At 30.1% G+C, this 11,685-nt stretch overlaps 1 protein-coding gene across 1 annotated transcript; it reads left to right on the forward strand.

Moving 5' to 3' along the window:
• Positions 1 to 3,730: 3,730 nt before the first annotated feature.
• On the forward strand, positions 3,731 to 7,041 carry LOC137832203 (AP2-like ethylene-responsive transcription factor PLT2). The gene is made up of 10 exons (XM_068640247.2): positions 3,731 to 3,856; positions 3,962 to 4,145; positions 4,232 to 4,598; positions 4,691 to 4,773; positions 4,905 to 4,913; positions 5,029 to 5,117; positions 5,198 to 5,271; positions 5,642 to 5,692; positions 5,799 to 5,875; positions 6,079 to 7,041. The coding sequence occupies exons 2-10, from the start codon at positions 4,007 to 4,009 to the stop codon at positions 6,822 to 6,824; spliced, it is 1,635 nt and encodes a 544-aa protein (XP_068496348.1). The 5' UTR covers positions 3,731 to 3,856; positions 3,962 to 4,006; the 3' UTR covers positions 6,825 to 7,041.
• Positions 7,042 to 11,685: the final 4,644 nt, after the last annotated feature.

An 11,685-nucleotide genomic window follows, 5' to 3' on the forward strand; every position in this document is an offset into this window, starting at 1 on the left:
AATATAAAACACACCATGTCACTCAATCCATATACATTTCAAGAACTAAATTAATATTTATTCAAAATTTAAAGAAATACTTGTTTTTTTTTTAAAAAAATTATCAGCAAAGGCCATCTTGAGACCAATTGTGTAGCTTTTTATGAGCTGGTGGCCGGGGATTAATTTCATGGGATTGTAATGTTCTGTATTTTGTTATGGTTTATATGTTTGAAGCTTACAACAAAAATATAAAATAAAAATCAATTTTAGAAAAAAAAAATTAATCTTTTGATTTCTAAATTAGTTTCTATTATTGTTAAATAATTTCTAAATAGGTATCTAATTAGCTACAAAAATTTTAACTACCAAACCTTGATAGCTAATTAGATACCAATTTAGAAACTATTTAACAATAATAAAAACTAATTTAGAAATCTAAAATTTTTTTAGTTTCTAAAATGGTCTCTAATTTAGTTATTATAGTAATTAATTATTTTTTATTTTTAAAATTGGTTTTTATTTCATAATTTTCTTGTAGCGCTAACAATATAGTTGGTAAAGATTTTTTGATACTTGTAAATAGGTTGGGATACTTCTGAAGTATTTTTTTTAATTCATTTAATTCTTTGTTGATAAAAAAACAAAAAATAAAACAGGAAGACTTACTTATTTTTTAAAACTATTTAAGAGAGATTAATAGAAACCAAATTGGTAGTTTAATGTGGATGGGTTTTAATGTATACATTTGTTTTGAAAGGTAGCATAAGTAATTAACTTTTTTTTATAAGGGTTGAACATTAAATGTTACAAATTGTTTATTTATTAATTGTTGATAATAAAATTGGTAGTTTAATCTGAAATGCACTATGGCTAATTACATAGAAATACAATTTTAATCTTTAAAGAGTTTAGTTCTATATATTCTTAGCATAAGTTACACTATCAAACTAATTAAAATCATTGAAAGAATGGTTTTAAGATCTCTTTTGGATTGCAAATAGATACATTGTTTACTCATCTTTAGGTTTGCAAATAGATATGTATGTAGGTAGGTAAGAATGTATGAAGTTGAAGGGATAAGAAGGATAGAGAGGTAATGTGGTGATGATAATAAAGAAGGGAGAGTTTTGGGTTAGGGTGGTGAGAACGTGGTCAAAGTTCTTTAGCTATTCATGTTTTTTAGTGCAGGCATGCAAACCGGATAATTGGCTGGTTTGGCTGCAAAGTTTGAAAGTGAAAGCCCGAAGACAAAGAGAACCCTAAGCAGGAAGGGACAATGGACACGTGTCAGTCACATTCCCCTGACTCTGAATTTGGCCCAAGAACCTGAAACGGCGTGACAACCTGATTAATTTTGGGTTGACTGCGTATGACCGGTGGCGAATCAGCACCACGCCACCATGCACCCCCTTCCTTCCTTCCATTCGCTAAACTCTATTTATTCCCTTCCTCTTCCACATTTTTCAAGACAAGAAATTAAAATCTATTAAAACTGTTCACACTGCGAGAGAACAGATTCCTCATCAATGCATGCACTTCCTTTTCTTCTCAGTTCCATTTTCATTCCTATTTATTCCCTTTTTTCTTTCTTTTTTATATCTGCTTCACACCTGTGTTTTCCATCTCCTTGCATCTTTAAGTATTAAGGATATATATATGCTTAATTTAGGTGTATGAACAGCAGAGTTTTCAGTGTTTTTCACCGCTTGCAAAAACTGTTTCTAGTTTTAGTTGTTGAGGTATAAAAATTGGAACAGCAGCGAGAGACGTGGGGTTTTGCTCCCTTATTGTGTTCACTTCGGTCAAAATCGCCAATTATTTATCTACAAGAATTTGGCGGGAGCAGTGCATCATCAACATTGGCAGGTATTTGGAATTGTTTATTCTTCACTGCCAGTGCTTCTCACTGTTATTTTTGGTAACATCGCTGTTACATTAATCAATATGATATATATAGTAATCCTATTTTTCAGTTTAGATTCTTCGAATTCATCTCATGACTAGCTAGTGAATTATATCTGAGCTTGTCTGGTCCAAGGTTTCTAATTTATTTGGTAGAAATTAAAATTAAGTTTTATGAATAGATAACATGCATGGATTCCCTCGCTCTTGCACTGACTATTAGTGTTTATACTCTGAAAATTGTATATTCAATTATGGAGTCGTTCTTTTCTATAAATATAGCTGCGCTTTTAATCTTCTGTCTCCATGCATCAAACAAATGTGATAGTCATGGTTTAACTTAATAAGAAGAAAGTTTATGTGAAAAAAATATATAATATGCTGAAGTTGTTTTAATATTATATCCAGAACTTTTGATTTGCTACACCTATTGTCCACACAAGAATTGCTCATAGCCCTCTCACGAGATGTACCTTTTATTTTTAACTTCATAACACATGCCACATTTACATGATATCAGCGATATAAAAGGTTTGTGTGTGTATAATTGTACTGAACATTTTAACGTTGTGCTTAAGCTACCAAATATATGCGTGTGTTGTGCTGTAATTGCGGTATATTACGAGATCCAAGCTTTGCCTAGCTAGTAACATATATTATTCCCTATCTCTACTAGCTGAATATAGTATAATTGTTATTGAGTGATAACTTAGACATTCCATAAAATATGAAATATGTGGCATGTTCAGTAATCATTTCATTCGGATACGTGAAGATGCATTAGGGCTGGCAAGTTAAGCCACTGTGCAAAGATCTTTTTAATTTGTCTATATACTAGAAATGGACCTTTTTGGATGAAACTTAACCTAAGCAGAATACTAGCTTCTGGTGTTATGAAGAAAACGACCCTGCAGATACATGGTAGCATATGTTTAACTTAATTTAAACTAATTTGAAGCTAGTGGCCTTTTGACGGGTGAGGAAATCGAGTAGGTGGTCAACAGATTTTTACTTGGGGGAACAAACAAAACCCTTCAAATTATATTTCTTAATTGCTGCTCAATTGAATCACGTTAATTAAATAATATTAATATGCAATACAGCTTGGTCTCATTTTGAACAAAAAGTAATTCTTACTCTTTCATTCAGTACTTTTAATTTTTAATATGTCGGATTTTCACCATATAATATTGCATGACCGTACTCATGCATCTTTAACACATGCACGACTCGGGAATCCATAGATTGGTTTTTCTTTCTTAATTTATATACCAAATTCGAGAGTTTCTCTACAATGGACTTGATCTTCTACCTGATGTTTAAATATCCGATTTCAGATCTTTATTTTAGTTTCCTTCATTGTATATGCATTTATGTGGCTTGTATACAGAAGGAGAGAGAGAGGTCGGTAGTCTAACTTTACGTAGAGTCGTTGATTTTGAGACCGAGAGATGATTTGTAGTGTGTGGGAATGCTGGGCTTTTGGGAGTCATTGTTTTCACAGAACGAGGACGAGAGTTCCAATAAACCAAGTGGGTGGAGAGAGGGAGAGAGAGGAGTATTTTTGCAGTTAGAATGGTGGTATTGTCCCTGGTCAAAGACTGAAGGATTTGAAGGATAATAGTTTAATAACACACTCGTGTCCCTGATAATATCTTATTGCATAGATATTAATTATTTAATAATCATTGTAGCCAGATTTTAACTTTGTTTGCTAGTGTTGGAAACTGGTGGAAAAGAGTCAGAGTCTACAAAATCGACCTTAGCTAAGGGTGATTTTAACTATTAGTTTTAAACTAGTTTAGTAATACCTGGTAGGACAGAGAACGGGGAAGAAGGGAAGAGCTTTAAATATTGTTAAAATGTTCCTTTCTTAGCCCTTTCTCCTCTTCCATTGTCTTAAGCTTGGAAGTTGAAGGGCTGGGAGAGATACAAAGCGTTCATTGATTTAAACCCCTTGCTAGAACCCTTGGTAAACCTATATATGTTTCTTTGCTCTCTCTTATTTTTCCCACATCTATCTTTGGTTTCCCTTTTCCAAATATATCTTTCTCCTTATTTAATGTGTTAGATACAGGTGTTTTTGATTTGTTGAAAGGTAAAGCAAGCAAATAAGGGCTCAATGAACAACAACTGGCTTTCCTTCCCTCTTTCTCCTACTCATTCTTCCTTACCATCCCATGATCTTCAAGCAACTCAATACCATCAATTTTCCCTTGGGCTGGTGAACGAGAGCATGGAAAACCCTTTCCAAAATCATGGTAACCTTCTCTCTCTTCTCCTTTCTCTCATTCTATATTATTTGGCTTGCTAATCTTTCTTTTCCGCTATTTAATTAATTCGACAGATTGGAATATGATTAACACTCATAGCAGCAACGAAGTTCCAAAAGTGGCTGATTTTCTTGGAGTGAGCAAGTCTGAAAATCAGTCAGAGCTTGCTGCTTTAAACGAAATTCAGTCCAATGATTCAGATTATCTCTTCACAAACAACAGTCTCGTGCCTTTGCAAAACCCTGTGGTTGACACACCTAGCAATGAGTATCAAGAAAATGCTAATAGTAATTTGCAATCGTTGACATTATCCATGGGAAGTGGTAAGGATTCTACATGTGAGACCAGTGGTGAAAACAGTACAAACACTGTTGAAGCTGCACCTAGAAGAACTTTGGATACTTTCGGGCAGAGAACATCCATATATCGTGGAGTAACGCGGTTGGATAGTCATTCTGTTCTTCACTAAATCAATTTATTTTTTTGTTTACAGTTTTTATTTTATTGTGCTAATTAAATGAATATATTAACAGACATAGATGGACTGGAAGGTATGAAGCTCACCTTTGGGATAATAGCTGTAGAAGGGAAGGACAATCAAGAAAAGGACGCCAAGGTGATTAAAGTTCAAATCAATTTAGTTTTATTTTTGAAGTTTTTTAGGTGATATTAGTAATTGAGAGTTCTATTAACTCATTTCTCTTGATGTTTTGCTTTTGTTCATACTTCTCATCAACTTTCCTTCAGTTTATTTGGGTAAGTGATTCCATTTCAGTCTATTTTCCAACCCCTTTTCATTTATTTAAGTTCCTGGATGTAGAAAATCAAACTACTAAATGTATTGTTTTGCTTTTGCTATATTTAATGGCAGGTGGATATGATAAAGAAGAGAAAGCAGCTAGGGCTTATGATTTAGCTGCACTGAAGTACTGGGGAACATCCACCACTACCAACTTTCCAGTAAGTTAATGGTACTTTCTCAATGATTCTCAGACTCTGGTTCAAAGGAAATCTTGTTGATTTTACTTAATTTCTTACAGATTAGCAACTACGAGAAGGAATTGGATGAAATGAAACACATGACCAGACAAGAATTTGTTGCCGCTATTAGAAGGTGACTAATTCAAAGACAACATGCATAAAACATGTGCAAAACAAGTCTACAGTAGTGCAATAACGGCGACAAGTGAAATCAATTTTTAAATCTAGACCATTTTGTTACAGTGTGTGCAATTATTTAGATTCCATTTGCATAAACACACTAGTATAGTTTAATTAGAGTCACTTTCTTTTTGATAAATTGAGAACGCAATTAAATTATGAACTTGATTATGACAGTAATAGAAATATACAATGGCTTGGTTTGATGACTTTCTACCTGATAGTGATCGAAATAGGTTGAAAACTTTATAACACACTTTCATAATATCCTTATAACTCTTTCAAGTGCTTATTATTTGACATGTTGTGGTGGTGATTTGCAGGAAAAGTAGTGGTTTCTCCAGGGGTGCATCAATGTATCGCGGAGTTACAAGGTGTCAAATGGAGGAACAATGCTTTCTTCTTCTTCTTCTCATCCCATGCATTCGATCCTTTTCTTTCTACTCTTTTCTTAGCAGAATATTATTATTCTTTGATTAGGCATCACCAACACGGAAGATGGCAAGCAAGGATTGGGAGAGTTGCAGGAAACAAAGATCTTTACTTGGGAACTTTCAGTAAGTCACCCATATAAATCCATACAAAGAAAGTTACACTAAGCAGAAATTCAAATTAACCTACGTGAAATTTATTAGGAAAAAAACTTTACCCCATATGCTCGAACTATTATAGTGTTTGATTCTTGAACTGGGATATCTTATTAGATTCATGAAAGAAAAATAATTGTATATGCGAATATATACATAACTTGTCGTTGCAGGTACTGAGGAAGAGGCTGCAGAAGCTTACGACATAGCAGCGATAAAGTTCAGAGGTCTGAATGCTGTGACAAACTTTGACATGAGCCGTTACGATGTGAAAGCCATTCTGGAAAGCAACACTCTCCCCATAGGAGGAGGCGCTGCAAAACGTCTGAAAGAAGCTCAAGCTCTAGAATCCTCTAGAAAACGTGAAGAGATGATTGCACTAGGCTCCTCCACCTTCCAATATGGAACCTCAAGCTCTTCTAGGCTACACGCTTACCCTCTAATGCAGCACCACCAGTTCGAGCAACCTCAACCTCTGCTAACCTTGCAAAACCATGACATAAGTTCTCACTTCTCTCACCAAGACCCTTTACACCCGGGTTACATCCAAACGCAGCTTCAGTTGCACCAGCAGAGTGGTGTTTCTTCTTACCTGCAGAATAATCCTCAGTTCTACGGCGGTTACCTTCAGAACCCTCCAATGCTTCAGGGAATGGTGAACATGGGGTCCTCTTCTTCATCTTCATCTGTGTTGGAGAATAATAACAACAATAATAGTAATGTTGGTGGGTTTTTAGGGAGTGGGTTTGGTATGGCTTCGAATGCATCGTCGGGTAATGCGGTGGGCACGGCGGAGGAACTTGGATTGGTGAAAGTTGACTATGACATGCCGGCCGGAGGTTACGGTGGTTGGTCGGCGGCGGCGGCGGAATCCATGCAGACGTCAAATGGTGGGGTGTTCACAATGTGGAATGAGTGAGGGAAGGGAAGCTAGTTCTAAGTGTTGTATGGGACAAGACAACGTACGAGTCGCCATACAATTTTGTTATGCTTTTTTAATTTTTTTTTAATTTGGGTTTTTATTATTCTCGCAATTGGAAAACAAAAATAGGTGCTGATTTTCTGAGACATTTGACCACTAAGGAAGTGAGCAAAGACCATATATATCTATTATTTATGTCTCTTATTATGTTTAATATTTATGAAACTTTTGCTTGATTAAGGTAAATTACTCAAGCACTGACTAATCTTCTATTTGCTTAGCATTGGTGCTACCCTTTCTACTGCCTTTTCACACCAAAATGTTTCTCAATTTGCTTAATTAATCCTTGTCTGCCATGATTATTAGAGTTAGTTAATCGTTTTATTATAAAAATATTGATATTTAAGCATAATAAATACTCAGTTAATATTATACTACTTTGACTAATATATGTAGACTTTATATCTATTGGTAGAGTAGAACATTAATTATTTAATAACTGTTGAGACAAAACGTCAACAGTTTTCTTATAATTATAATAACATTATATTTACTAAATTACAAACTAATTTTAGAAACTAAAATAATTAGTTATTATTTTGACTAAATTAAATCTTATTTTATAGATTAAAAATAATTATTAATTTCTAAATTAATTTTTATTATTTTATTTTTTTTAGCAAAAAATAAAATTAAAAAAATGGGAATACTTTATGGTTAACCCTTTTACAAACTAACCATTGATAGTTTCTAAATGCAATATTAATTAGATATATCAATTAGTTTTTATTATTGATAAATAGTTTTTAAATTGATATCTAATTAGCTACTAAGGTTTAACTATCAATTATTTAGATTATAAATTTGATAACTAATTAAATATAAATTTAGAAATTATTTATCAATAATAAAAATTAATTTAAAAATTAATAAATTTTTAGTCTTTAAAATTAAATAGTATCTAATTTAGTATATATAACAAGTAATTTTTTTGTTTTTTAAATTATTTTCTATTTAATAATTTTATTGTATGATGATTATTTTTCATTATCGGGTATAGAAAAGGATCAGAAAAAATTAAGATGAAAAACAAGTTATGTTTATTTTTTTTAATTAGATAAATATGACTGTTATCATGTTAAAAAATAGTAGTTTGAAATGTTGGAATAATAGCGTATCTAAGTTTCAGTTTACTATTATCTTTTATGCATAATAATAAGAAAAAATGGATGTTTTATTTTACTCGTAGAAAATGGGACATATAATATACCACGAGATTTAAGTTTTAGGTGAGTTTTGGGTTTTAGTTGTTATAGTAACTGTCAATTATTTAGTTTTTAAATTTGGCAGTAAAAACTTTGGTTGTTAATTAAATATTAATTTAGAAATCATTTAATAATAATAGAAATTAAGTTAAATTTAATAAAATTTTTAGTTTTTAAAATAATTTTTAATTTAGTCATTATAGTAACTGATTATTTTTTATCTATAAAATTAGTTTTTATTTTATGATTGTCTTGTAGTGATAGGTTATTAAAAAATGATGTAGGAGAAGAATACATATCTTTATGCGAACAAATTTTAGAGTATTAATGTTTTACCTCCGACTTTCAAAGTACTAAAAGATAGATTAGCGAGGAGACTCAATCTGAAAAGCAGCGAGGAATTTATTTGGAAAGTAAGTTGTGTGTTATTATATAAAATAGTTAAGCAATGCAGCAAGTTATGATCTTACTGCAGTACAAGGCTGTAAAGGTTTTGGTTTTGCAGATTTAAAGTTAATAAAGGTACTACAATACTTTTCCTAAATAACTAAACATAGTATATACTTTATTTTTTATATGTACCGCCCGTTTTAATAAAGTTATTATACAACACTACTTTCAGTAAATTATAGTTAATCTATTTAATTATTATTAGTTTATTAAGTTGATAAAGATGAAAAAAAATCTTAAAACATTTACTTGGTCGACTTTTGAAATCATTTAAAGTGTCGAGAGAATTTTATATAAAGAACGATGATGGTATGTATCAAATGCATTATATATAAATATATGTATGTGTTAGAAAAAGAATTAAACAACTTATTTTGATGAAAAAAATGTAAAGTAAACATATTTTAAAGCAGAAACATTATTTAAAGTCCTAATGGTAATTGATGAATCTTATATCTAAATATTATATTATATGTTATACTTGCTGATAAAAATAAATAAATTATATGTTATACCAAATAGTGGCGGCAAAGGACATATATCTCTTATACCTTTAAATAGTATATTGCTATGTTTAACAATAAAGTTATAAATAAAACTAAATATTCTTATGATCACAAATATATATATATATATTATAAATTATTTAAGGAACAAGATAATAAAAAATTGTTAATTTTTTTATTAAATATTTTAACGATCACCACATATAAAATATAATTAAAATAAATAATATATAATAATTTAAAAAATATTAATCAATGCGATTTTTGTAATTGACGATTGGTTGAGATTTTCTTTCAATGAAAATTGATTTTGTTTAGAAAATATTAATAAGAGTTTTTCTTAATTGATTTAGTTAATGTTATTACAAGTATTTCTATTTACATAAAGTTCTTTTCTTTTACATTGGTGGGAGTTATTTTTTAGTTGAATTTTTTTATCAGCGTCATCTAAAAAATCCTTAAAACTACCATTACTTAAAAAATAAGATTGGTTGAAAATTTTACAAACCAATATTAGAAAATCTTACATGAATTTGAACGGAAGATAATACTAATGGTATAGATTGAAATTTTGGTCTGTATTAATGTAAAAATAATTTAAAAAATAATGATTGAAAAAATAAATCTTATCGATATCAATTGAAAAATCTTTACTCGCATGAATAAAAAATACATTATTAATATCAATAAAAAAAATTATGGCTTGTATAATAGCTCTAAAATGTTATATGAAAAAACCGATATTAAACTCCATTGATAAATAATCTTTATCTATGTTAACAAAATCAATCATAAAATAATTCCAATCAACATTAATTAAAAATATCGTAAACAAAAGAGATGTTTGATATTAACTTTAAAATATTATTAATAATGAAAAAAATACTTAATAATACTGGTTGATAAATACCAATAAACATTTTAAATTATTTTTTGAAATGAAATAAAAAATATTACAACTTTAAGTAATTAAATTATTTTTATAATTTCAACTTTTGAAAAAATTCATATTCAAATAATATTTCATTATAAAATCATTTTAGATTACTTATAAAAATAAATTATTCCTTAAGAACTTCTATTAAGCATATGATAAGATTTTGAGTGCTATCATTTTTTTTTGAAAAAATTCTCAAATTATTTTCATCTTAAGTCTTCTAAAATCTTTTTCTTGGTTTTGTTACTTCAAACAACTTAGTGCCCCGGACCAAGACACAAAATTCCCTGAATTATTGGTTAGGTTGTGGCCTTGGGAAATGTATAGTATATGAGTGTGGTGCGCTCTGTGAAAGCAAAGTTTACCCACATTGCACAGATACATTTAACTAGCCATGTTTTGATACATTGACTGTGAAACTGAACCGAGTTTCATGAAGGCAAAAATTTGTTGATGTCGTTCAATGAGCTGTAAAATGTCCATTTTGTCTTGATGCAACTTGGAAAAGACTCCTCCTATTCATCTATATAATTTGGAAAATGATAGTTTGACAAAGAATTGATAATAGGGATATATTGATAATTTCAAATTTTTATATAACAATATTATAATTTCTAATATTATTATTTTTAATATTTTTTATATCATTTATTTATTATATATATTTATTTCTAAACTTATTTATAAGGATTATATATAATTTCAAGAATTATTAAACTATAATAATATTTGGATAAATTGTACCTGCAACTCCGTACCTTTTATTCCGTCACTTCCTTATTTTTTTAAGTTCTAACAAATCCATTTTAAGTATGGAGAGTGTAATGTAGTGTATTTTTCTTTATTTTTAAATTGTGATGATTGTTTGTGTTGGCTGATCTTGAATGTTGGTGTTTGAAATTTTGTGGTAGTATTTTTATGGATGATGGTTGTATTTTTATTAATTTATTTTTTTATTCTTTTAGAAAAAAAAATAGCAAAAGTTGAAAAATAAAAGATAAAATTCAAAAAAAATATTATCTTTGTATATGAGAATGTCGAAATAATGAAATTATTACGAAGTGGACTTTAAGCCTAACTCAACTCCATAAAACCGGGCTCATAAGAGGTCTGCACCCATTTAAAAAAAGATTAAAATTTACTTTTTATAATTAATATAGAGAAAGTATGGAGGTTGATAGAGAATTTCTCCCTTATCAGCGTGAACTTTGGTAACGGGATTTTGATATAGGCGAAGTTACTGGTCCCAATCTTGCCAATATTTCTCTCCCGAATTTGGGCAAAGTTCCCCTTTTGTTTTTAACAATATATTTTTTTAGAAAGATGGATATGATACGATTTAGCTGCACCATCAGTTGGTCTGGATGGAAACATAGAGGACAAATTTACAAGCTCAGAGACAGCTAATGGAACCACTGCATGTTAGAATACCCTTTGAGTGGGATTGAACAATTTTATTTTTCTCTTAATCTAGATAAATTTGTTAAACATTTTGACAAAATATTCAAAACTCAAAGTTAGTTCAAGGTTTCCTTCACTCCCAATGTTAATCTTTCCGAGTTCGGATTCAGTCGGTGCCAAATTCGCATATATTAACCCAACTTGATCATTTATTTTTTCTTTTATTTGGTACTTACTTACTATAAGTGATCAAGTAGAACAAATTATGAAAATTCTTACACATGAAAAGGGGCCCAAAG

Source organism: Phaseolus vulgaris, chromosome 11 (assembly GCF_051622355.1).
Source record: "Phaseolus vulgaris cultivar YP4 chromosome 11, ASM5162235v1, whole genome shotgun sequence".
Taxonomy (NCBI): Eukaryota; Viridiplantae; Streptophyta; class Magnoliopsida; order Fabales; family Fabaceae; genus Phaseolus; species Phaseolus vulgaris.